The following is a 27485-nucleotide window of genomic DNA, read 5'->3' as shown; positions in this document are numbered from 1 at the left end:
TATTTTGCTTCGTTTTTTTGCCCTGTCATCAAAATCATCCACACAGCTAATGTTTCGCTTTTTAGGCTCTTTGTCCTTATTTTGCAAACTTTTATCTGTATCTTTGACTTCATTTTGTTTCTTTTTTGGAATAGTATAGAATTTTAAGTTATTAGACTTAACATTCTTTTTTCCAATTTCAAATTTAAAAAACTGAAGCAGAGGAATCCACAAAGATAATAAACGTTCCAGACACTTTGTTGTGGACAGTCAGCGAGTTGTAACATGTTTTAAAATTTTCTTAATTTCACAGTTATAGTAGCTTTCAAACATTTCCAGTTTTTCTTTCCTTTTAGAGCTTTTGTCAATATAATAATAAACATCTACTAATAACTCATCAATGTTTAGAGGTAAACAAGCAGCTCCTTTCTCCACGGCTAAATTAAGCAAATGGCATAAGCATCCAATTACAATAAGCGGTTCGTTTTTGTTGCCTAAGCACAGCAGCAACTCCATTTTCTTCCCTATCATTACTCCTGCATTATCCGCCCCAAATGCAATGCAGTTTGTAAGGGGTATTCCATAGTGTTCTAATTTATTTATCATTAGATTGCCAATATTTTGGCCAGTGCTATCCCCAATAAGAGTAGGCACTGCTAATAATGCTGGCTGTATTTTGTTGCTACTTCTGTCAAAATATGTAACAACCATTGGATATAATTTACTGTCAGTGTCATTTGTACCATCCGTAGCTAAGGAAAATGATTGTTCTTTTAATGCATCTACAAGATTTTTTTTGGCTAACAGCAGCAAATTCAGAAATAATGGCGGTTGTTTTGGTATGGTTCTGAAAATAGAAATCCACTTTTGTCTAAACGAGCGGTAAAATTACGAAAGCGAACAACACAAGCGAAGTTATTGCCAGATACCTAAGTAAATAACGCGTTTGTTATTGGCGAAAAACGATTAACAGTAGCATTCTCACTGCATTCAGTTTGGCCGACGCGTCAACGCAAGAACTGTCGAACTGACTACAGCGCCATCTGTTGAGAAATAAGAGAAGTATTTTTGATATATGCGGATATTTTAGCGTCAAAATTAATTTTTTAAAAAATTTCTTCAAAAAATGCAGAGAAATTAAAGATAATACGGGTAAACGGGAGGTAGGCTTAAAATACGGGAGTCTCATTTAAAAAACAGGAGACTTGGCAGGTATGCAGTTGATATCAATAATACCATTATGATTAGTTCAATCGATAACAATGTTAAAGATAAACTTGTGAATACTTTTCTTAACGTTCACATTGCATTAAGAATATATTTGTCGATTCTTGGTTCAAATGCAGAAGGAGAAAGATCTTTCTCCAGATTAAAATTGATAAAAAATTATTTGCATTCAACAATGATCGTTTGGCATCGTTCACACTTATGTCTATTGAATCGTTTGCGTAGTTTTGGAATTCGACAGCATAATACAAGATTTCGTTGAATCCAAAAATCGCGAAAAAGTAATATATTAGATCATAAGATTCTGCAAAATAATTTATTACCGAAAAATATTAGGGGAGAGTCGGGTAGCCCCGCCCACCTAAGGAGTTTTGCTTATATTTCTGTATAATATTGAGTAATAATCAATATTTTTGTGTGTTTCTATTGTTTTACCATCTAGTTAAATAATGCAAAAAGAATAAACCAAAAAAAAAGAATAGTTAAACTTAAAAAAATAGAAATTTAAAAAAACATGTTTTTCAGCTCCTTTCAAGATGTGTCGGGTAGCCCCGCCCAGTTACGAAAATTGGGTTTTTTGGCTATTTTTTCAGGTGTAAATGAGAATGACCAATGTATCGACAATAGATAAACCTCATTTATCATTTTTATCACAAAATTATTTTATTTATTACATATTTATATACTTTTAGTGAATTCTATAATTTAATAACAACAAATGTCATACTTTTTATCATTATTAATGTATATTAATATATTATAATATTAATATATATTTATATTAAATATTTAAAGAAAATCATTTAATTTAAGTAACAATAATTAATAACAATAGTTGTTTTTCTATATAAACTTATTTGGTTGATCTCTTCTTATAAACTTAATATAAAATACTTCTTATAAAATTACAAATTCACTTTGTATTTTAATTGCATTCAAATGCTTCTGTAGATTGATTCGTTCACAAATAAGTAAGCAAATAGCTTATCATAATATTTATGATTTCTTGATATTAAATTTAATTAGGATATATCAATTACATTTTAAAAATATTTAATTTGCATTTTTAAATATATAAATTTTTGCATTTTTAAATAGATAAATTTATGTTTCATATAATATTAAAACATATTGGTAATTGATATATCCAAATTAAATTTAATATCAAGAAATCATAAATATTATGATAAGCTATTTGCTTACTTATTTATTTTCACTCATTTGTTAACGAATCAATCTACAGAAGCATTTGAATGCAATCAAAATACAAAGTGAATTTGTAATTTTATAAGAAGTATTTTATATTATGTTTATAAGAAGAGATCAACCAAATAAGTTTATATTGAAAAACAACTATTGTTATTAATTATTGTTACTTAAATTAAATTATTTTCATTAAATATTTAATATAAATATATATTAATATTATAATATATTAATATACATTAATAATGATAAAAGGTATGACATTTGTTGTTATTAAATGATAGAATTCACTAAAAGTATATAAATATGTAATAAATAAGATAATTTTGTGATAAAAATGATAAATAAGGTTTATCTATTGTCAATACATTGGTCATTCTCATTTACACCTGAAAAAATAGACAAAAAACACAATTTTTGTAACTGGGCGGGGCTACCCGAAATCCAACTTTTTTGTAAATTTGTAATTACTAGAATAATTTTTTACATACAAACTTCTTTCTTTGTGCAAATTAAACTTAAGACTACATACTTTAATGCTGCATGTATAAAAAAAATTATTTTTTTAGTATTAAAAGGAAGTTTAATCGAAACATTCAATCAATTTTTCTGAATTTCATGACTTCTGTATTCTACATATTTTCAAAACTATTGCTTACCATGTTACCAGCTGCATAAATACTTGAAACTTTGAAAATAATCTTTTTTTAATATAACAACTAATGTCCGATGGCCCATTGACTTGAAAAAATAATCTATACACATGAAATTGACTGTGGGCGGGGGTACCCGCTGGGCGGTGCTACCCGACTCTCCCCTATATTTTTATATGTATCTTCATAATTTTGTGCAAAATACACTTGTTGTTTTTAAAGCTAAATTATTTTTGTCAACAAATTTTTTTCTCCCAAGTTTTTCGCAGGCCCCTGAATTTCGTATGCCCTAGGCACGTGCCTAGTGTGCCTATAGGCTAATCCGGCCCTGCGCCCCTGCAATCTGATTTGTGAAACCTGAATAAAAATAGTGGTTTGTAGGCTTTGATTTAATGGCAAAAAAGTTGGCTCAAAATCAAAAAAGATGCTGGCAGTGGACTTAGGATGCCAACCTTCCCCCCCTCTTCTTTTACATATGGGATAATTCGGTTGCCACCTAATGAGGTGAACTGAGTTCGAATTACAGTGATGGCTGTTCACACCCGGCTTGCACAAACCATAGTGCTGACATAAAATATCCTCAGTGGTAGACGGACCATGGGTTAGAGTCCCCTTGCCGCCAGACTAATCATGGGAGGTTTTCCTCACCATGTAACACAAATTATATAAGTGCAATACAAAGTTTAAAAATAACATTATTTTACATTTGAAGTTAGTATTATCCCCTTAACATATGATCATTCATTTAAACAGAAAAGGTCAACTATTAAAATAACATTTAACTAATAAGAAACATAATTATGTTTGATGAACACCAAATATTTTCCTTTCTAGAATTAAATTAGAGTTAGAATTAAACATTTTACTCACTTTCAGGGTGATAATTTTTTGAAAATTGTCAGCATCCCACTGTTTAACAGTATTGTCTCTACTACCAGTGAAAAACAAATGTGTTTTTGGCAAGAAATTTATGCAAGTAATCCTAGAACAACAAAATATTATGAACTTTATTATAGATAATTTATCTTATAAATTTACAATAAACTAGTTATTTTAAGTTATCTAGTTATTATAAACTAGTTATTCTTAATTCAACTACATAGATGCAGAAAAAATACTCCTTGCTTATAATCATTTAAGTTCATAGTTTTTTTTTTATTAGTTTATAGCATCAGTTAACAAAACCTTCAAATAAAACTGATAATTTAAACCAGTTTCATAGAAAACAATGTCAATTTAAGAAAAACTATAAAAGCCATTAAACTAGCATTAATTTTTAGGATTAATTTTTCTCAAGACCAGTCGCCATACGTAGATAAATTATCAAAGCTTAAGAAAATATATGATAGCAAAAAGTTGAAAAAACAAGTTATCTAAATAATTTATATATATAAATATATAATATGTTATAAAATATTTAGATAATAAGTTACTGTTGTCTAAATAAATATGGTAGCTCCATAATGACTATCAATAACGTATGTCTTTTTAAAAAAATTATTGTAAATAAGTTTAAAAAAGTGTACACCTTGATAAAAAAAAATAATTGAAATAAGGGAAAAATACTAGAGCAATCTAATGAATCACTGGTGATAAAGACAGTACAGAAAATACTAGACCTGTTTGATTCTCAAAAGAAAGAAATTCTGATTTTCAGAAAAAATTCAATTTTATTGTCAGAAGAAAAAATATATCTATTAATAAATGTCCATAATGTATAGTTATAAAATACTTATAAAAATTAAGTTTAAAAAGTATACACATCAGGGACCAAAATTAAAATAAAATAAAAAAGAAAGAAATCTCATGAATTACAAGTAAAGACAGAATAGAAAACACTAAACCTGTTTCATTGTTAGAAGAAAAAATATTCTTCAAATTTTCAGAAAAAAAAAATATTAAAAAAAAATTCAGTTTGATTGTCAGAAGAAAAAATATATACTAATGAATACCCATAATGTATATTTTCAAAATTCTTGTAAAAATTAAGTGCAAAGAAGCAAACACAGTGATCAAAAATTAAAATTTAATGAATCTCTAGTAAGGAAGATGGAACAGAAAACACTAAACTTGTTTGATTGTCAAGAGAAACAGAAAGGAGTTAAAAGAAAATTATTAGAAACACCAGCAAGATTTATCAAGCATCCAAGAATCTATGATATAGTTCCCACTACCTTCCTTAGTAGTGATTTGACAGTTTTCGATATAATATTCTCTCTCGATTAAATGCAAATTTACAGTCCCTGATAAAGAAACCCTTTTTACTTTATTTTTGACAATGATTCAAATATATATTTAGGAGGGTCATGGCCGGGCACCCTGTTCATGAAAATACTTAAAATACAAACTTGTTACTGCACTAAAATGGATGAAATTAAATTTTACACTAACTGAAAAAATGTCTACAGATATATAATCTCAAAATTTTAATTAGTGATATATTATTTTAACCATTTTATGTTTTTTTAATGTATGAGTACTGTTAAAAAATCAGTCTAATTAATTAAGATTACCCTTTATCATGAGCTTTCTTTAAAAACTTATTACAACTTCCAAACTCCATACTCCAAATTCGTACATCTTTATCTTCTGAGCCTGTTGCAATTAATGTACTATCATGAGAGATGTCCATACATGTCACTGGTAAAGCATGTCCATAAAGTGAAAATGCAAGCTGTTTGGGAAGATAAGGATTTTTTAAATGAATCATACAGGAACCTTCTACTTAAAGATAAAGACCTTATTTGAATAGTAGTTCAGCTCCATATATGCATATTATATAATATATATGTAATACAAAAATTATAAATACTTTTGTTTTAATAAAAGCATTAAAACTCTTTTCATAAAATGTCTTTGGTAAAGAACAGTTGTAGAGATATTCTATTTTGGAACTTCAAGGCTGAAAACATACCAATGAATGATAATTAGATTTATATTTCAAAGGAGAAGATTAGAATCTTTCCCTCTTTTACTTCCATATTAGGAAGCATTAAATTATTATCGATGATGCGTAGAGTTACAAGGTATGTATGAATCGAGCCTTTTCACCTCCTTCTCTGTTAGTATTTAAAGCAGGAGCGATTGTTTTTGTGCGTCTTTTGCTGTACGATGTTGTCAACCTAACCTTCACAGCTACTGTCTTGATATTAGTCCACCCCTATCCAGCTGGGAGAGTGGGTGAGACTTCTGTTTACACCATACTCTAATAAATAAAGCCTGTGAAAATCTATCGGCTTATGTTTCTACTAATGTAATTTAAAAACACTACCAAAAATAATGCGGTTGTTGTCCTGCTATTAGATCTATATATATATATTTGTGTGTATAATTATGTAACTCAATCATATCTTATTTTACAGGGGAAAGGACATAAATCAGAAAAGTCAAAAGAAACAGTACATTCATAAGACTTTAAGGCTCCATAGCTTAAAATGAACAAAGATAAAAAAGACCCTCTATTCAAATAAAGCCTTCAAGTATAAAAATTGATAATTACATCAAAACAACTAACTGAAAAACAGTTCATTAATTAGTCAAAAAAAAAATGATTACTATTTGAAAAGTAGAAAAATATTATTTTATATAATAATAATATATAAAAAAAATTAAAATTTTTGTAATATGGTAACAAATTAAAACTGATAAGCGTATAAATCAGTTATTAATTATTAAATTTAAATTATGCAGAAAGAATATAAATTGAATCAGCTTATGAGTCCATAAAAATATTTAAGAACATAGCAAATAAACAATTAATAAAAAAAAAAATACCAATAAAAAATGCTTAAAAATTATTATAAAAAATCAAATCCAAAATATTTTTTTACAAAAATTCACAAGAAATATTTAATTTACAGAATAGTACATAGTGCTAAATTTCTTTCTGACAGTAGTGAAAACAAACAGGATAAATTACCAATAAAATAATGTATCAAAATAACTTATTTTAGTCTTTAAAATAAGTTGATTTTTAAATATTTTAATAATTAATCAGTAGAAATGCATCAAATACAGCTTACTTTTAATGTGTCCACAAACAATACTTGAACAGTACTATCTAATAATGCCACAGCAATTTTCTGATAATCAGGACTATAAGTAATAAGATAAATTACAATAAAAATAATACCAAATGTATTTACTACAAATCAAATTATTTATCCATTATTCATACTTTCAGTGCTAGCATATATTTAAATATATACAGGGTATCTTCTACATTTTAGATTTTCAAATTCATGATTTTCCATGACTAATTCCAAGAATTTTTCATGACTTAACGAAGTTACTATTTTCTTCAACAAAAACAACAATAGCACTATAATAACATTAATTTAAATGATACGTACAGCCAAAACTGTTATACTCTGCCTCTTCATATTTACAGATTTTAAATTTAAAAAACAGAGTAAAGAAAGAGTTGAAGAAATAAAATAGCTGAAAAAAATAAGAAAGCAAATAATATTTTTTTTCTTTCCTTTTTCCAGCAGAATTATATTTTAAAGATACTTTTCTTGTTCACCTGAAAGGAAAGAAATGCTCCTAATTTTTCTGGTCTCATTTTAGAATAAAAAAAATTCGCCAATGACTGGCTTGCTTCAGCTAGAATTTTAAATTGATAAAATAAAAAAATAATAAATAACAACAAAAATTCTGAAATCACAGAAGTTTAAAAGATAATTCGCTCTACAAATGATTCATTCAAGAAATTCATTTTTTGAAAGAACACCATAATTTTTCACGATACAGTTTAAATAAATATGACTGTGAGTGAGGATTTTATTACAAATTCAGATATTCGGAACATCATAAAATTAGGGGGAGGGGGTAAATTCCATTAAAAAAATTTCCAGGTGCGCGGATACCCTGTATATATGTATACATATACACACACACATGTAAGTAGACATCAATAACAGCCAACTTTAGAAGAAATCAGATAATTTAAGAGATAAGATTAAATATCTAATAGTACTTGTAAGACATGATTTCTAAAAGAATAGGTGAACACGTAATGTCTCAAAATTTCTTGTAACTTGAATAAAAGTAAAAATTATTTTTTAATATCATTTGCTGTGCTTCATAGAGTAAAAAGAAAACGCACAATGTTTCAGAGATGGTTTCCTAGTTTCAAATGTTTAAGAACCCTAGGTGCAATTTATTTATTTTTAGATTTACTTTTTTCCTTTTTAAAACTACTGAAAAAATTCTGATCTTGGAATAGATTTTACAAAATGTTCTATTCTGGAGAATATACCACTGATATAGTAATTATAATTACAACCAGCGTTGAACAGTCGACCCAATTTTTTGGGTTTACGATTACTAATGTTCAACTCTATAGCCTTGTAATTTTGAACCTAATCCAGAAAACAAAGGAACTCCTGGATCCTGGTATTGGGAGAAATTTGCGTTTGTAGAGGACTTTTTGATAGGACTAACCCGCATTAGCATTACACGAAGAGGAAAACCACGAGAACCTCCCACGGTTAGCCCGACCGCAAAGGGATTCTAACCCATGATCCGTCAACCACCGAGGATATTTTAAGTCAGCACTGTGGCCGGTGCAAGCCAAATTCGTATCAACCAGCCGTAGCTGGGATTCAAAACACAGTTCCCCTCATAGGAAGGCGAACGCTCTACCCCCAGAGCCATCACGGCTCAGTGGAAAAACAGGCAAAAATTTGGTCACTAAATAATACAGAACAGATATGGATAAAAAATTATTAGCCGATTACGATGGGGTGAAAAAGATCTGAAAATGAAGCTTTTTACAAAGAAACAAGACTGAACTTTAAAATATTGACACTTAAAAGTTTCCAAGACACATAATTATTTCAATTTAAAGGATGTTGTCTACTACAGGATAGAGGCATGGGATGATGCAAATTTAAACAGCATAATAAAGTTGCAGAGAAAAATTATCGATGTACAGAATATAGAATAACAGGGAGTGACTAATGAAAAAAGGAATGGGCTTGTGGACTTTATCAGAAATTACCAATATCAGAGCCAATCAATGAAGAAGGTAATTCTGACAAGGTAAACAACAAGAGATAACATATGAAGCAATCATTACCATCGAGAAATAAGAAAATAATCTAGTGATGATGTGGAAGATAGTGCAAATGAAAATAGACACATGCAAATCTTCGATAAGAATAGATTAAAAGCAATTGAAAGTGCTACTGAATATATAGAACAACAAGAAGCGATACCAGCCATCCTGTCAGCCCAAAGAAAATGGCAAAACTTTGCAGCCAGAAAAACACATAAGTAACATAAAACACATATCAATTAAGGACATTTTTAAGTAGGAATTTTGTAATAATGATATGAATTGGATCTGGAGTATATGCATAATATTTAAAATATAGCTAAACTTGATTATTTATTTCATTTATAGATTTGCGTTAATCGAGTTAGTCAAGATCTGCATTAACTCGGATAATTGGGACAATCTGTGTATATACTTATTTTTATATATGCCATAAATAGGCCTTTTACTAGCATAAATACAACAACTATAATAGCTGCAGATGACATACCTGTATCGAATACATAAAATTTCGTCTGGCATTTTTAAAGTCCTTCTCAGATTAAGAGACAATCTTTTCCTACATTAGGAATAAAGTAAATGATAAATAAAAATAAATGCATCAGCAAAATCAAAGAGGCAATCATAAAAACTTTACATACTTAACTTCAGAATATTCACTATCTGTTATAAGTTCAAAATCCCAAAACTTGACTTCTTTGTCACTACCACCACTTGTAATCCCACCCTAGGATAAATAAAAAAGCTCGGTGATACAGCCTAAATGTAAACTCAGATATTTTTAATTTTAATATAATCAAAATTCAAAAAGAAGAAAAAATTAACATTGCAAGGACACAAGAGGATGGAAGGAAACACCATCATGAAGAGCTCAGTATTTTAATTACACATTCACACACCCATTTAACAATAATGAGTAACAACATAACATTGACTAAAATACTGTTTGTCTAAGATAGGTACTCTGCCAGACATTCGTCTGGAGCTGTGGCGGTGACTATGGCAACGAGGTATGATTATTTTAAGTAGGGGTGCGGGGTCCATCTTTAGGACTGGTTTCGGCGAGAGAAAAAGAGACCTCTTCATCGAAGCTACCCTCTTCTTGTTTCCATAGCACCAGACAGCCGCAGACTTAGTGGCGGTCAGAGCACCTATCTCAGACAAACAGTAGTAAGTATTTTAAAGTTTTTCCCAAACTGATTGGGGAAAAAGGAACCAGGGTAGGTTCGGGTGGCTAATCTCACTTAGTAAGTCAGAACGAAGACTATTGTTATTGTTTATGTGGATAGAGGTATCGCCATTTGTTGCTACGAATAAACTATCAGTTACAACATTTAAAAAAATCTTATTTCTAAAATTTTAAATATAAATCTAAATAAAAACATACATTTCTCGAATTACTCACTTAAAAAGAATAGATAACAAAAGTACATAAAAAATTTGCCAAATAAATAAATTAGAAACTTTCGATTAATACCTCATCAGGAGTTAATACAGCACATTGAGCAGAGCCATCATGAGCATCTAATCTTTCCAGTAAATCGCCAGCATATATATCATATATTTCTAATTTCCCTTTCTATGAAAAAAATAATTTTTCAAATAAATAAAGCATAATTATTTTAAAATGAATATATTTCAGTAAAAATAAAAGGAATAAATTACAGCCTATTCAATTAAAACATGCAACTAAAATAAAAAATTTAAGATCTTGCAAATGAAGAAAGTTATTTGCATAAGCTGGAAGCTATATACCAACATTTACTCTACCAATAAAGTTGTAAATATATGGAGTAGCTGATAATTAATAATGATAAAACATTTATTTACATTTTCAATCTAGGTAATAAAAAAAAACTTGACAGACATACAATTTTAATTCTATTATTTATCATATAATATTTTAAAAATTTCCTCATCACTAAGTGGAACTAAGATTATTTTTTTTTACAGAATTTAAAAAAAACATTTCAATTTAATATTTGTCTTATAACAAGAATTTACTATGCTTTTTATGGAAAAATATTTATTAGAGTAATAATTATGATTTAGACTTTATAAGGAAAAACAATACTCTGACATAACTAAACAAAACTATTTAAAAGATTTCCGTATATTTTTAGTTATACAATTCAGAATATAATTGTTGATACCACAGTCCAGAGTAAGATCTACAAATCACAAAATTATAAATTAATACAAAATTTTTAAAACACTTTAAGCTTTCAGTCCAAACTTAAACAGAAACTAATACACGTTATTTAAAAATATTCAATGAAAAAAAATACAATTTAATAGGTTTATTTTGTAAAGAAATTTTTTGTATACCTTTGTACCAATTATGCAATGATTGTTTCCAGGCACAAAAACAGAGCAAAGAGCAGAGTTACAATTCAAAGTATTTGAACATGCTTGCTCTTCATTTAAACTATAAAGGAGAAAGAGAAAAATGTATGCATTACTAACTATTAAATCAAACATATATATAACTTATAACTTCTATCACAAACTGCATTAAAGAAGAATGACAATTTAATTCAGAAAGGCATTATTGATAACAGCTTTTATCATATACCTGAAATGCTTATTAAATTTTTTAAAATTATTTACCAAAATTTTTATCTTTGAATCTAATTAATTAAGGGCACCACTCAAAGGCGGGGAGTGAGGGTGAAATGACTTAAGACTATTGACTCATACATTCGACCATTAAGAATCGTTACGTTTAAAAGTATTAAGAATCATACGCTTTTAAATCAATAGTTTTTAAAAAAAAAACGTAAATAGAAATAGATTGGTAATGTTCAACACAAACCTGAAAAATTTAAAGTAAAATAAGTTACTGATTGGAACTCTCAGAGAAATAGAAAAAGATCTAAAAATACTTGGGACAGGACGAAAATAAACAAATTGAAAACAATAGGAAAGACATGGAGAGAGACAAAATATTTAGGCACAAATAGAGTAAGAGGGAAAACTATGATAGAAGCCCTTTACTTCAATTTGGAGTAAAAAGGAATATGCACATAATATTTATGTATAAGAATTTATTGCAGTAATTTTCATCAAAAAATTAAATTTTTGTCAGACAAATACTTGGCTTGAGTTGAATATATTGTGAAATTATGATTTTTTACACAAATTTTAAAATGAAGTTTTAGGTCATTTAAATTATAATATTCTTCATATTTGTGAAAATTTTCTTGAAAAGAACATGTGTTTGAAATATTTGATGAAAAGATTTTCAGTATACATAAAAATAAGTTTGAATATGGAATTTGAATTTTTATGTATCCACTATTTCTTCTTTTTGTCTTTCTCTTTCTTTCCTTCTTTTTCATCCATTCAAGTCATTACACTACTTTTTTCAGGGGCATCTAATTAAAGGTTAGCCTTAGATACACACACACTGTCGCAAACTCACCCACACCTTGGATATATCACACTTTTGCTAGCAACTGATGCCACTCTTCAAAAATCACAAAACTGTACATTTTTTACAAATTTGTTTAATGTAAGCGTCTGTAGTTAAAAATATTAATAATGCTCTTTATAATTTATTAAACTAAACTGATAAAAGTAGAATGCAAAGGATTAAAGAATCACGTTTTTTTAGTTTGTTTAAATTTTAGAATACATTGAATAGCTAAAAATTATTATTTCTTACGTTTGCCAAGAGCGAATCTGAGAAATTTATATTCTGTTTAAAAAATTACTCAAATTTAATATTTTTCAGAACATAATGCTCTTAACTAAAAATATTTTAATTATTTTAAATGCAGTCAAACATTGTAAAAAAATTATCTGGAGAACTATCTATCAATAGAAATTTTAAGATTATTAGATTGTTAATTACATTTTAAATAAAGAGATATTCATGAAAAGAGAAAACCAAAATAAAACAAGGTTACAAATAGAAATTAGTAATTTCTTTCCTCTGTATCAAATTTCATAATACAAATAATTGTTAAATAAATGCAATTCAAACAAAGAGTTAATCTGAAAACTTAACATTCTGTTAGAAGTTGTAATTGGGTAAAAATACCTTTTTTTATTATCAGAAATGAATATCCTTAATTATTTAAAAAAAAAATGTTTGATAATTATGAATGCAATCAAACATTATTAAAACCCTATATAAAGGAGAGTAATCCGTTAACAATTTTAGAAATTCTGTGATATGAATAACTAAGTGGATCAAAATCTATGGATCAAATTTTAAATAAACTCTTCAAAGAGATTAATTGAAAATTTGGAAACAATAATTTTTCATATAAGGCGCATCTAAAAAATATTGTAAATTAGTGAATGACACCTCAATGTACCCTCGCAAAAGTAGAAATAAAATATCAAGTATAATAGAGAACATACCTTAATTACTGTGTACAGTTTAAGGACACTACTCTAAATAAATGTGCTAATTTCTGCAATTTAACTTTCAAACCTTATTTTTAAATCAAATCAACAAAAATCTGACATTGCTTCATATTTTTACAGAATTAAAACTTAAATGAATACTAGAAGTTTTTGTTAAATCTTTTACAACTGTGCTAAGACGCAAAATTTTCTCTTTTAATATAACACAGAAATCTGTCTTAAGAAAAAAATAGGGGCCTAAAGAACAATCGAAAAAGAATAAGATCTAAACCATGATAACATAATAAAGGATTCTTACCTGTTCCAGACTTTTATTGATTCATCGCTTGCGGATAAAATAGTTAAACTGTCTGAACTACAGCTTAAAGCTTTTATAGCTGAACGATGTCCTGGAGTCAATATACTACGACTTAGTTCCAACTTAGAATGTTTATGTTTCAAATCAAAATTATACTGAGCTATGCTGTTGTTCTTAAATAACACAGTAATCTGAAAGAAAATATAAAAATATACAAGACCTTTTATAAAACATAAAGGAAGTTTTTAATATACGATATGATAATACATAAATGAAAATACATTGAAGGAAAAATTATAATTAACATAATACACTTTAATGATAAATTTAAAAAAAAAAAAAGGTTGATAAATAGAACAAACAACAAAAAGCTAAGTATAATTTGTTGATTATCTGGTGATGATAAATCCAGTGCAGGTTGTGCTAATTTATACTTGCTTCAATGACTCAAAATTAAAATATTTTTAATAAAAAAATTTGGTAACAGAAACCAATATGGATTTAATATTGATTTTAAGAGCCAGATAAGACTAAAAGTGCTGATGCAATGAAAAAGCAAGTAAATTGAGAATTTTCTTTAATTTGTAAGTTGTCTGAACAATATCTCTAAATAATAATATAACAAAAACAGGAATATGCAATTCATATTAGATTTTCTTCAAAAAATGAGTTGGTTAGCATTTTATACATAATTTTTTTACTTCATTTATATCGTTAATACAAAACTGTTATCTTCTATCAAATTTGAAACTAGTACCAGTCTCAAAACCTTTTCCTTTATTCAATTTATAAATGCTTCATCCATAATTAGTTTCATATTTATTGATGAACTTACAATAAAAAATTAATGCATCCAATTCAAAAAAATTAGCGGTACATTAAGAAAAATTTTAATCTTTTGAAAAATGAATAAAAATTGAATTGCACAGTCGGTTAAATGGCAAAAAACAACAACACGTTTTTATGATTTTTTTTTTCATTTTCTGCCACTCTTCTATGTTGTTTGATAATTTTGGATGGTTTAAACCAGTTATTTATGTTAAGAAGTCAGCCATACAACTTATAATCATTAGTTCAATTGTTTAAGATTAATTTAGGAAGAAAATAAAAATTGTACAATTAAAATAAAATTTAGATATGCTATTAATTTTTACTGCTTATTTACAGATGTTGTTCGTTTAAATTTTTTTTCATAAATTCAAATGAGCTGAAATAGGATATTTATATTTCAATTGATAGTAAAACGGGCAAATTCTTGTGAACATAATCAGTGCATTATTGACTTGATGCAATAATGTGTATTTATCAATTCTATAATCAATCATGTATGAAGAAACATAAAATAACAAAGTTTGAAGAAATGCTATATGATACAACTATGCTTCAGAACGTGTTGTTATAACAGAAATTACTTTTGTGAAGTTTTCTATTAAATTCAACATTTTAAAATGAGCAAAAATTCCAGTTCTTATTTGATAGTAGAAATTAAAATGGAATTTTATGAGATCTTGTTAAAGTCACACATAAGGCAACATCTGCTCAGTAACCAAGATCAATATTTTCTAAGCATGTAATTATTTAAGTTTCAGAAGTTTTAGTTTTTAGCAGAGTACTAAAGAGAAATGGCAAAAACTATTTTCCCTTATAGCCTTAGCTCAAGTTGCTATTCTCACAAAAAATATTTGGCTATATATCAGGAAGAAAGAAAAAATGAACCAATCAAATGATGTTAGGTCAGATGATTCTAAATTGTGTAGTCACATAACACTTAACATTACATTAAAAGCTCAATTTAATGAATATGGCTTATTGCTTTTATGACAGGTTTCAGAGTCACTGATAAAATGCTAATATCAAAGTTACAAAAATGTAATATTTATAATGAGTTGAAAACTGCTAGTCTTCTGTAAAATTTAAGGATAATAAATTTCCCTAATATTAAAGTAAGCAGCATTCAACGAAAAAGGACAAAATAGAATTTCTTTTTTATATATTTCTGCTATCAATATAGAAAAATGAAAAACATGTTACATTATTTCATTCTTACAACCGTAACCCTTTATGTTTTAAAAGAAAAGATGCGCAAGGCTCTTTTATCTTGTATCCTAGGAAAGGTAGAACGATTATTCAGTAATAAGTTTTCTTTATACAAATAGCTAAATAGGTTAAATCAAAACATACAGTTTATATTTATATTGAAATTAAAATTTTGTTATGAACCATATTTCTTCCACTCTATAAATACTTTATTAAGATGTATTTTGTAAGCAAACATGCATGGCAGGGAATGTAAGAAGTTTTCATGCTCTGTATAATAATGACAAGCTCTCTAAAACAGTTTCATCTGTTATTAAGAATTTTCATTATAATGGACTTATACAGAATTTATGGCAAACCTTTAATCTCCAATGGTAGAATTTATATGCGAATGGATAATCCATTAAAGCAATGTTTCCCAAAGCGTGGTACGCGAACCATCAGGGGTACAGAAACGGTTTAGCGGGGGTATGCGTTCTTATGCAAAATATCTTACGACAAACGAAAATTTCCAAAATTTATATCTAAAAACAAAGGTAGCCATGAAAATTTACAATTACGTATATTTTTTTATTGGTATTTTTTTTTTGCAGAATTAACAGTTAATAATTAGTGGTGTCAACAGCAAGTTGTGATTTTAAACTTTTGTAAAATTTTTTATATTAAAAAAATACATTCATTTTTTATTAGTGGTACACAGCGTTACGAAAAATTTAGAAAGGGTACGCAAAAGTTATAAGTTTAAGAACCACTGCATTAAAGGAAGACTACCAATTTTCAATATCATTCAACAGTGTATACATAGAAAAGGCTAACATTTAATTTTTTATTGAGAAATAGATTTTATTGAGAGATGATTCAAAATAAATTTAAGAATTAAATAAAAAGAAAAAGCTAGAAAATATAATATTCATATCCTATTATGTTATAATATGAAAAGAAGGGACACATACTTTAGCCAAATCCTGATTATTTACAGACATCGCAAATGAGTCAACTTTTCCCAAAAGTTGAAAAGAACCGAGGGAGGAAAACTCATCTTCAATTGAAATGGACACAGACAAATCACCATCATCGCCTTCATTCCTATAATGAATAAAAATCAATCAGAGAATGAAAAGAAAATTTTGAAGGAAAAAAACATTTACAAAACATAATCAGAAATGATTTTTAATCCAAATGAGATTTTTCAAAAGAGATTTTATTATGAACAACACTCAAACATTATTTTATTATTTCAAACATATATTTATTAAAAATATAAGACAAATAAAGTAGTAAACATATTATTTGAAAAATATTTATTTAGTCATTGTAAAAATAAATTTCTCTATGATACTTATCATTATATAACTATGATACTTATCATTATATAATTCTATAACTGGAATTACAACACTAAAAAAATAATTCTTCGCTTTGGCAAATATAGATATGTGTAGCCAGACATAACATTTAGCAGAAGGGAAAGATCATAAATGAATATAAACTTAACATGCCCTTAATATTTAATAATATGCTACGTTAATTTTTTATATAAAAACATTTTAGGGAATTTTGAAAAGGGTTGACAAAATTTCAAAATGTAATATAGTAGAACTCAGACTACCTTAAATAATGATTCATCGCTTTTAATTTCTTCAGCTTGGTCCGCTTTCATTTCTTAAATAAATAATGTAAAAAATTTCTAGGCTTTAGAGGGTCCTCAAATACCGTTTCCCGAATATTCCGAATCATCTTTCGCCCAACTATTAACTGATAATTTTCTCGTAGTGTCAAGAAACTACACACACATAATAGAAACCAGACAACAAACGCACACGCTGGCTGCTATAGAATTGAGGAAAATTATCCCATACTCTGAATAGGGGTCTGGGGTTATGTTTACTTTGTTTTGTGAAGGTATGCGAAGAAAAAAAAAGAGAAATGCATTTTTTCTTCCAGTACAGTAGTTTTAAATCAGTTTCTGCCCAAATGATAAAACAGATAGCATCTCGAAACAGAATGCTTAGTCTGGTACAGACTTTATGGAGAATTCACAAAGTGATAACAATCTGATGACTTGTGAATTAGAACCAATTTTAAAAGATAAAATTACAAAATCTAGCAGAGTTGAAGAAGACTGTGAATCATCAGATCCACCAATATTACTTAATAACACAGCAGTTATACTGCAGATACTGACAATTTTCTTCCAAGGACATAAGGAACAAGAAGTTGATGACTTTGAATTGTTGTAAAAATCATTGTGTACTTTAAGAAATAAAGAAAGGTGAACAAACAAAAATATCAGATAATTTATTAAAGAAATCACATTTAAGATTCAGATTGCATTCATTGATTTAACAAAATATAATTAAACTTTAGTTTTCGCAGGAATTTTCATGCCTCAAATATAGTGACATTTCATTACTTACAGCATTTTTGTCCACTCCAAACAAAATTATTAAAAATTATTGATACCATAATTTCATTATTTATTGTATGTCCGAGGAAAGAATTTTGGTATTTTTAGCAATAAAATATGACAAAGATTTTTAATTTAACTTAATTGAAACTCGCATTTCAGGGTTAAATAAATTTATCACTTTTTGCACGAGAAGCTTTCGTAAAAAAAAAAGAAGAAAAAAAAGCCCCTAGAATGTTAATTATATTTAATATCAGTTGTAAACGACTGATATAAAATATATATAAACAAAACAAAAAAGGCAAATTTTTTAATGAGCATAGATAAATTTAGATAAATACAAGAAAGAATTACTTTATTATGCTTACAGTTTAATTTCACTTAAATATTTCAAGAATGCTAACAGAATTTAAACTACATTACTGTAAAACTAAAATACACAGAGTCATAAGTAAAATAAAATTACTTTTTTCTTTTCATTTCTTTAGCTTTCCGCTTGCGGAGTTTCTTATTCATCTCAACTTGAGTAAGAATTTTGTAAAGCTGCACAATTTTTGTCGAGCCCTGAAAATTAAATTTAAAAATTAAAGAAATTGACAAGACATGCATTATACAATGAATATGTAAAAAATATCACTTGAATAATATTGAAAAATAGACAATTTATTTTGCTCAGACAGCAAAGCTAAAGATATATTTAAAATTAATCAGATCAATTCTCACTTGTAGTGAAGTTCCCTTTTTCAGTACAATCTACCTCATAAAATAAAGACCAGAAAATAAAAAAATCAAGAAAACAAATATACAAATTTAACACTTACATGAACACCTAAGAGTCTTTCGGATGGATCTAAAACTATTGATGTTGTTTTACTCTCTGAAGTTGTAATTGTACCTGCTTCTGTCACATTACAATTCTCCTGTTAAAAAATTAAATAAGAAAACAATAAAAATTGAATATATAAAAAATTAACATAATAACAGAAAAAATAAGCAATTATTTGTGTTAAGATATAGATGAAATATAAGGGTGATTCTTTGGAAACATGACAATTCGGAACAAAAAATTTATTCAAATTTAAAGTCTTCAAAATAATCTAAATTTTATTTTGTACATTTATTTAGTTACATTTATTAATATCTTACAGACAGCAGAGTAGTTTATTAACATTTGCTCAAGAAAAAAAAAAAATAGAATAGAAATTCACCAAATTTTGAATGCCAGGAAAATGACACATTAGCCTAGAAGTAAAAAAAAACAAACAGTCATTTTAAGCTAATAGTAAGTAACTCAACTTAAGCCATTGCGGTAGATGGACCATGAATTGCTTAAATTAATTCTTTTATCCACTGCAGAAAGAATCAAAAATGTTTTTATTGCTGATATATACAGAATAAAATTGTGAATAATAATCAATCATTAAATAAAAAAAATAACTGATTACATTCAAGCATATTACTATCTTACATAAACTTGGTATTAGGTTAATATTTGCTTTCTCTCTTTACATTCAACAGTTTAAAAAAATTTCTGGTAACTGCTTCAATGTCCTGGCATTCATAAGCCAGGAAAATGACAGCCAGGATAATGACAATTTGCCATTATATAGCATTTAACTTTACTTTAATTTAACATTTCGACTAAGATGTTTATATTCCGCAAAAAACAACAGGATTTCTTGAAATAACTCAGGTAAATCTATGTAGTTTATGTTAATGATTTCAAGAAAACAGGAAAATTACAACATAAAAACCTACTCACATAGAAAAATTTTTGAAATAGGTTTTGAACCAGAAAGTTGGTTCTTTATTCATGCAATAAGACATGTTAAGATAGATGGTATTCTAATCAATCTATTAACATAAGATATTGATTGCAGATGCGCTATCTATTTTGGTTATAAATCACTAAATAAAAGTAGCCAGTAAAATGACAGATTTTCTTACGGCAAACAAATTATTGACGTTAAAAAGTATTTTCAACAAAGTTTTTGTAAATAAATGCAGAGGGTACTTGTTTCAACAAAGTACCCTCTGCATGTATTCTAGAAATGCTTACAACGGTTGAGGAAAAAAAAGTAGGTATTGAAAAATTTATGGGAAGTTTTGAAGTTAGTTATTATTGGAAATGTTGTTTGTGACATACCACGAAAATGACATTTTGAAATTCAATAAAAAATTTTAAATATACAAAACAGTCATTTCAAACAAAAAACACACAAAACAGTCAAGGTCATTTTAAAATACTAACACCAATGCTATTTATAAAAATTTAAAAAAAAAGTTCTTTTAGTAGCATAGTATTAGATCTTGGAGCAAGAAACTGTAAATTGTCATATTTCGTGAGAATCACCCATAAAACAGAAAATTTTGAAATCATAGAAACACAAACATGTAACAAACACTAATCTGTTAAGAATTTCAATACATTTTAAAGGCTGAAAAATTCATATCATTAGAATAATCACATCATAAGTAAAAATAGAGGAATCTGACCAATGAACATAAAAAACAAACATAAAATAGTAGAAAAAATGAGAAGCAGAAAGTAACGAAAGTAGGAGAGAGGTCCTAAATTGAAAGACAAGTGAGTGGTAGAGTAAGAAATGAGAAAATGAGATTTCTATGTATTTGATAAACAAAAAAAAAAAAAGTTATTAAATTACAAACATTTTTTAGAATGTGGATCTTGAAATAGCTCAACAATACAAAAACAGCGTTGAGTTATTTTAACAGAGGAAAAAAAATAAAAAAAATGATTGGTTAGGGCCCTAAGAATGTTCCTAAATCCTTTGGTTTCACGATTTTGTGCATGTCATTTAAAAAATTCCTTAAGTAGATACCCAAAAGCATTATAGTTTTTCCAAAATGAAAATGCTTACTTTAACACATTATTTTATAATGCATCGGTGCAAGTAAATTTTAAGTGAATATTTTTCAAAAATTATAATAAAAAAAGATTTTTAATATATATATATATATATATATATATATATATATATATATATATATATATATATATATATATATATATTTCAGAAATTAGACAATTTAAACAAGTAAAAATTTACTTTAGACATTCTAGAATATGATGACAGTATAAATCCATAATCTAATATAGTACTACTCTGTTTGAACTATATTATTTCTATAAAACATTTTTTCTTGCCGTCCTAATAAATTTTTTCATTCAAATTTTGAAAATTATTTACTTATTTAAGGAAAAATTAACTAATAATATCAAATCAAATTTGATTAATTTTTAACAAAAATTTTTCTACAACTAACCTAAATAGCTTAGCTAAATAAAATAACAAATCTCCTTATAGTGCTTTATTTTACCTCAATAAATTAAAGACCTCAAAACAATTAAATTAAAACAATCCTTAAATTTTATTATTGAATAGGTATTCAATGAATAAATATATCTGTGAAGCAAAGTTAAGCTAACTCATAAAACTTCACTTGAGTTAAGATTTATTTAACTTCACAAAGCGGCAATAAAAAATGACTGCAAAATTAAGTGCAAGATTTTTATTTAGTAAAACTATAACTAAAATAAAAATTGCTTTAAAAATAATTAAGAAATTAAACTTTAAAAAGATGATATTTTAAATACAGTTAGCTTAATTACTAATTTACCCTAAAAATATCGAAGGTCTGAGTGCTTTGCTGTTAGGAAGCTAATTTCTTTCTGTGCAATTTAAATATTAAACATTGATGGGTGAAATATATTTTTACAGATGTCAATAATTTTTAGCATATTCAAAATTTGATGAAGTAACTTAGCATAAAAGATTAATGGAGTGTTTGTTAAACATTTTTAAAATTAATATTTACTTACAAATTCATCTTCATTAGATCCATCATTGATGCCAACTGAATCCATCCCAAGTTCGTCTATTTTCAATCGTTTTCTATCAGATATAGGATCATCTTCCTGTTCACAAATATAAATAAGACAATATTGATATAATTAAATTTTTTTTTTTTTTACTTTATAACAATTTTTAAAAAAGTGGTTCTTACATTAGTGTCTGAAGCAATATTCCAAACTTTAAGATTTATACCATTCAGTCCAACGATTAGTTTTGTTTCCTTGACTATGACACAATCCAAGATCTGCAAATCAAACAATTAAAGAATTTCACATGTTAAAAAAAAAAAAAAAAAGATATTTTGGTTGGACCGTTTAAAAAGTAAAAATATACTAAACTTAACTACAATGGAAAGTCTCATAACTGGAATCGGAAATTTTTTTTTTCTTCAGATAATAGGTCTTTATGATAAACATCAAAATATCCTTATTCAATAAAAAATAACAAATAGTAAATTTCAATCAACAACACATAAATCTACGTTGTTTGCTGGGTTGTGCAATTTTTGCTGCTTCTGTTCTGTAGTTATTAAAATAGATTTGACATAATAAAGGTGTCTACCAATCCCATGTAAATGTGATTGTTGGACAATAAAATACAACATATAGTGTCCAAAAATCAAAAAAATAAATAAATACAATTAATAGCTATCGATATGAAAATTAAAAAATATAAGAGTAAACCAAATGATATACAAAAGATATAGAAATTAAAATAATTTTTTTAAATTTTAGGATCCTTCAAAATCTGACCTATCAGAACAAAACAATTCTTCAGTTTTGGCGTGTAAATGTCCTTCTTTAAACTTATTCTTCAATTCATCATTACTTCTATTTTCACTAAAATGTATGCCGTTCAAAAATTGAAAAAAAAAATCAAGATGATAGAAAAAGAATTATCAGCGAAATAAATAAATTAAACTATTATTAAAATGAGCAAGAAAATCATACCTCATTTCGATTGCCAACAACTGTATGAAAACAATGCTTTGTATCCAAGTCCCAAAGCTTTATATAAGTGTCCAATGAACTATAAGAGGGAAAAAAAATATATATCCAATAATTATAATGTTGCAGCTCGTTAACACACAGTTAAGTTTTAATTTTTACTTTAATAAAATTGGAAAGTATGTATATTTTAACCATAGAGCACATAAACTAATAGATCTTCCTAAAGTAATAGTAAAAAACCAGAGGAAAATTAGATGAAATCCTCAAAAACAATGCTTTTCCAAAAATAGTTTTGTCATAAAAGGAAAGACAAAGTCTTTGGCCAAAGTTCACTTTCTCACAAGTTCTCATGAGTTTCAAATAAAAGATTTTTTCTCTCCATTGAAAAAAGTATTTAGGGCAGGAAACTGTTCAATGAGACAAGTTTGAGTCTATAACAACTAGTGATTGCTCAGGTGCCTGATAAATATATGTTGAGCCATACTCATACCCTGCAATGCATTGTAATCCTCCCATTGCATATTTTAAGTTCGCCAGAGCATGAACTTTTAGAATCAAGTACGATGATTTCGCCACAGGAGAAATAATTAATAAGAAAATAATAAATGTCTAAAACCAGGCTTTAAATGTGTCAAATATTTTCTGGGGGTTCTGAGTGATTCTGAATGCAATTAAAATTGATATTGTTAACTTACCTTACATTAGCATATATATAAAGGCAAATTACCCTACATAACTAATTATGAATATAAATTTCAATAGAACAAAAAATTCCAAATATACATTTATGTCATTAACAAACAGCAATATGAATTAGAATAAAAATTGCTTATGATTATTCAGAACAGTTATTTACTATGAATGAATCATTTTTCGAACACATAAAATTTTACATCTAAACATGAAAATTTTTCACACCTATTTTTAGCACAACATGAAAAGTTTGAATTTATAAAGGTTTTATTTTTAAAGGTTAGACTCTACCAAGAGATTATGTTAATCATTGCTTATTTATAATTCAATGAGTGTATTGTTTAATACATTCTAAAATTAATCTTTATAAATTTAATGACATAATGCATTTAAAAAAAAATACCTTACCTAGATATTAACACATTTTTTGGATGAAGAAATATACATTTGGTAATGGGACCTTTGTGGCCCTTCAGTCTAAATAAACCTGCTTGATCTGTGACATTCCACAACACTATTTCACAATCCTGCAATCAAATAAAATAGTTTAAAAATATCATAAATTAATAAAATTTATATTGAAAAATGGTACATAAGTAAGTATGACCCACTAAAAAATAAAACCCTTTTAGATCATAAAATAAATAAATAGAAAAAGTACTAAAAGCATAGCAAAAAAAAAAAAATTGCTTTTAGCCAGGAATAATTATTATTATTGATAGATACTGATAAGCAATCTATCTTTATCATTTTCCTTAAATTCCTTCAGTATATTTTAAAAACATGTTAATATATTTTTAAAACAATCTTAATTTATTTGCTTTCTCAGTTAAGTCAAAAAGGCAGCAGAACATCACAGAAATTTTTAATAAAATGTGGTATTTTCTTTCTCATTCTTGTTTGAATTAATTCATCAAGAAATAATCAAACAACATTTTCCCCTTCAATTTAATTCATTATTTTCAAAATAATAACTTTTAGAAAAAACTTAAAATTTCAAAAGTGAAGTAAGCCAAAATTGATTAATCTGTTTGTTATTAGTTCTAATGCTACAGAAAATTTCAAATTGTTTTTCTGTAAATAATAAATACTTAATTGCATATTTTGTATTTGTATCAGATAATTATCTTAAAGCATTTTAAGATTCATCTATTCAAGATTAATAATGCCAAATTTAGCATGAAAGCTTATTGATTAACTGAAATGATCTATATAACACAAAATTTCATATAACAAAAAGCTTCAAGTTATAAAGGTTATGCATCATACTATAAAATCATTTTGTAATCGAAGGATTTCTTTAGGTTTATTCCTTTTTATTCTACTCTGCGCAACGTAGACAAGGTCCGATACAAGAATTTCCTTTATAGTGTGGACATATTTATGAATGCTTGGGAATCTAGAGGATTGCTTTCCTATATCAAATTAAAAGAGATTTTCCACTTTTCAGTGGGGGATATTTCCGTATCTTGATTTGTCACGCCAACTATATTCGCCAAGGTGCCAAATAGATTTTAAACTTGGAATTAAAAAAAAAAAAAAGCATACAGATGTTTGTCTGGGGGTGGCTACAAGTTATACCTTCAGAGTTGGTCTGTTTCTGTGATGTTTTTTTTAGTTCCTCACAGGCCCAGAAGTTGCCAAGACTGGGCAATTATTCTACCACAGATTACAATACAGAAATCTCTTTTTGTAACACAGGCCTAAAATTTGAAAGATCTGCATCTTATTACATAAACAGTTTTTTTTCCAAGACAGTGCTTGCCCACATACGTGCAATAAATTATATGAAAAGCACAAAATCGATTTTTACTTGATATCTAAATAAAAATACATAAAAACTTCAATGATACATAGAATTTTCCAACTTCTGAACAAATTTTAGTCACATTTCACCATACTGAAAAATCATACACCTGTACCTTTACCCTTCATGAATTATCTAAAGTCTATGCATAATTAAAATTTACATAAGAAAAGAGCGCAGCTTTTGATAAATGGGTAACATATTTCTCAAGTAAAAAATGTACAAACTATGGTTAATTTACCTTGCCTCCAGACGCTAAATTGGAGCCTTTATTTTCATAAGTCAAGCAAGAAACGGCTGATTTGTGTCCAAGAAAGGAAACTTCACACCTGCCAGTTTTTAAGTCAAAAACTTTAATCTTGCCATCAGCATACCCTACTGTAATATTTCGGCAGCCATTATCAACAACAAAACAAGTTACGTTGCTCTTTTCACCAGCCAATACTTGAGACTGAAAAAAAATTATTTGGAGTGTTGCTTATTATAATTAGTGAATCATTTGTCTGATCAAATAGTCATTATTAAAATAGTTAACATAATTGTTACAAGGAAAATATTTTAATTGTGGATTTTTCTCAATAGTTCAAAATTAAATGCTTTATAATTTTAGAACATTAGTCTAAAAATGTCTCTTTAAATAAAAATATAAAGTAACTTTTTTTTTTCATTTAAAAAAAAACATTGTACATTTCATGCATGTATCTGTGCTTAAAATGTAAAACAGGCGAAATGAAAGCATTTCTTAATTTTACTTTTTCCTTTGATTGTAAATTCCAGACGTATATATTTTCACAGGCTGGAACAGCGAACAGATTATTTTTATTACTATAATTAACAGGCAATATTTTAGCAGTTGAACTAGCAACGAGTCCAAAAATGTTGCCAGGCTCAAATCGCAAGTACTGTTTAGTAGTCATAATTAATTATTGAATCGTAAATATAAAATGTTAAATTAAAACACCAATTAATACTGAACTACACGTGCATTGGCAAGCACAACAACATAATAACAAAGTTTGTTTACAAACTGTTGAGTATTGTTGCCAAAACAAGTAAAACAAAATAGACGAAACAAGTGTAAGGGTTTTATTTTCATTAACATTAAAACAAGACATCTGTAATTTTCGCATTCGCGTCACACCGCATATGGATGGTGTTTTCTACACTAGGGAGCGCTGCAAGATCTATACCACCTACACTTCCGGGATACTGTTTCCGGTGTATTTTAAAGCCAGTTGTTTCACAACGTGATCAATGTAAGCATGCGGTTTGGGAGGTAATGAAAACGTGAAATCTATATCAGAAAAAGAGTTATTATGAAACAAATATTACTTTGTGTTACGGATATACAATTTTCAAAGCTAACGTGTGCCTAAACAGTGATTTACAATACCACATGCAATAACTGATAAAGGTGTCGCTATATAATAAGAAAAGAAATGGATAAACAGTACGCTTATATCATTTTATTAATGTTAAAATTATAAAGGGTATATAATTTTAACATTAATTATTAAATAGTAGTGATAAGTAGTGGTAACATGTGGTTTGACAAATAATAAATATGTAAACCTAATATTTAAAAAAAAGTTATAAAACACTTCTTACCTTGTCAATAATATATGCTAACTTACAAATTTAAGCCTGAATCATAATGTATAAACTTAATCTTGCTCCTCAAACAATATGCTAACACTAACGTAAGATGGTGCACAGCTTGCAACAAGAGCAAACAGTAATAAACTATTGGAAAGAGGCCAAATAAGGACTACCAAAAAAGCGAGTTATTCAAAATCTAGCAATCATGTCACCTTTTTCAATGTATCTATAAATAACTAAAACAAATTTTCACTTCAAACTCACTAGAATTACTTAATAACATTAATATCTAATGAAATACTGCAGATTTGAG

The 27485-nt window shown here is 27.2% G+C and overlaps 1 protein-coding gene across 1 annotated transcript in view; it reads right to left on the bottom strand.

Annotated features, from left to right (window-relative positions):
- Positions 1-26673, bottom strand: part of LOC107439747 (WD repeat-containing protein 3) — a 38093-nt gene extending 11420 nt beyond the window's left edge. The window contains exons 1-17 of the mRNA XM_043044320.3: positions 26326-26673; positions 25815-26024; positions 24175-24293; positions 23074-23152; positions 22275-22367; positions 22090-22185; positions 19067-19165; positions 18712-18809; positions 16792-16924; positions 13802-13992; positions 11455-11554; positions 10604-10705; positions 9768-9853; positions 9617-9685; positions 7088-7160; positions 5579-5739; positions 3936-4047 (exon numbers count right to left, since the gene is read on the bottom strand). Coding sequence (XP_042900254.2) covers positions 3936-4047; positions 5579-5739; positions 7088-7160; positions 9617-9685; positions 9768-9853; positions 10604-10705; positions 11455-11554; positions 13802-13992; positions 16792-16924; positions 18712-18809; positions 19067-19165; positions 22090-22185; positions 22275-22367; positions 23074-23152; positions 24175-24293; positions 25815-26024; positions 26326-26490 — 1986 coding nt within the window. The 5' untranslated portion in view covers positions 26491-26673. The remainder of the gene's footprint in view (positions 1-3935; positions 4048-5578; positions 5740-7087; positions 7161-9616; positions 9686-9767; positions 9854-10603; positions 10706-11454; positions 11555-13801; positions 13993-16791; positions 16925-18711; positions 18810-19066; positions 19166-22089; positions 22186-22274; positions 22368-23073; positions 23153-24174; positions 24294-25814; positions 26025-26325) is intronic.
- Between the last annotated feature and the right edge of the window lie 812 nt (positions 26674-27485).

Source organism: Parasteatoda tepidariorum, chromosome 3, assembly GCF_982258835.1.
Source record: "Parasteatoda tepidariorum strain Cologne lab strain chromosome 3, Ptep-v5.0, whole genome shotgun sequence".
Taxonomy (NCBI): Eukaryota; Metazoa; Arthropoda; class Arachnida; order Araneae; family Theridiidae; genus Parasteatoda; species Parasteatoda tepidariorum.
Note: the sequence above shows the minus strand (reverse complement) of the source record. Positions and strands in the feature narration are given on the sequence as shown.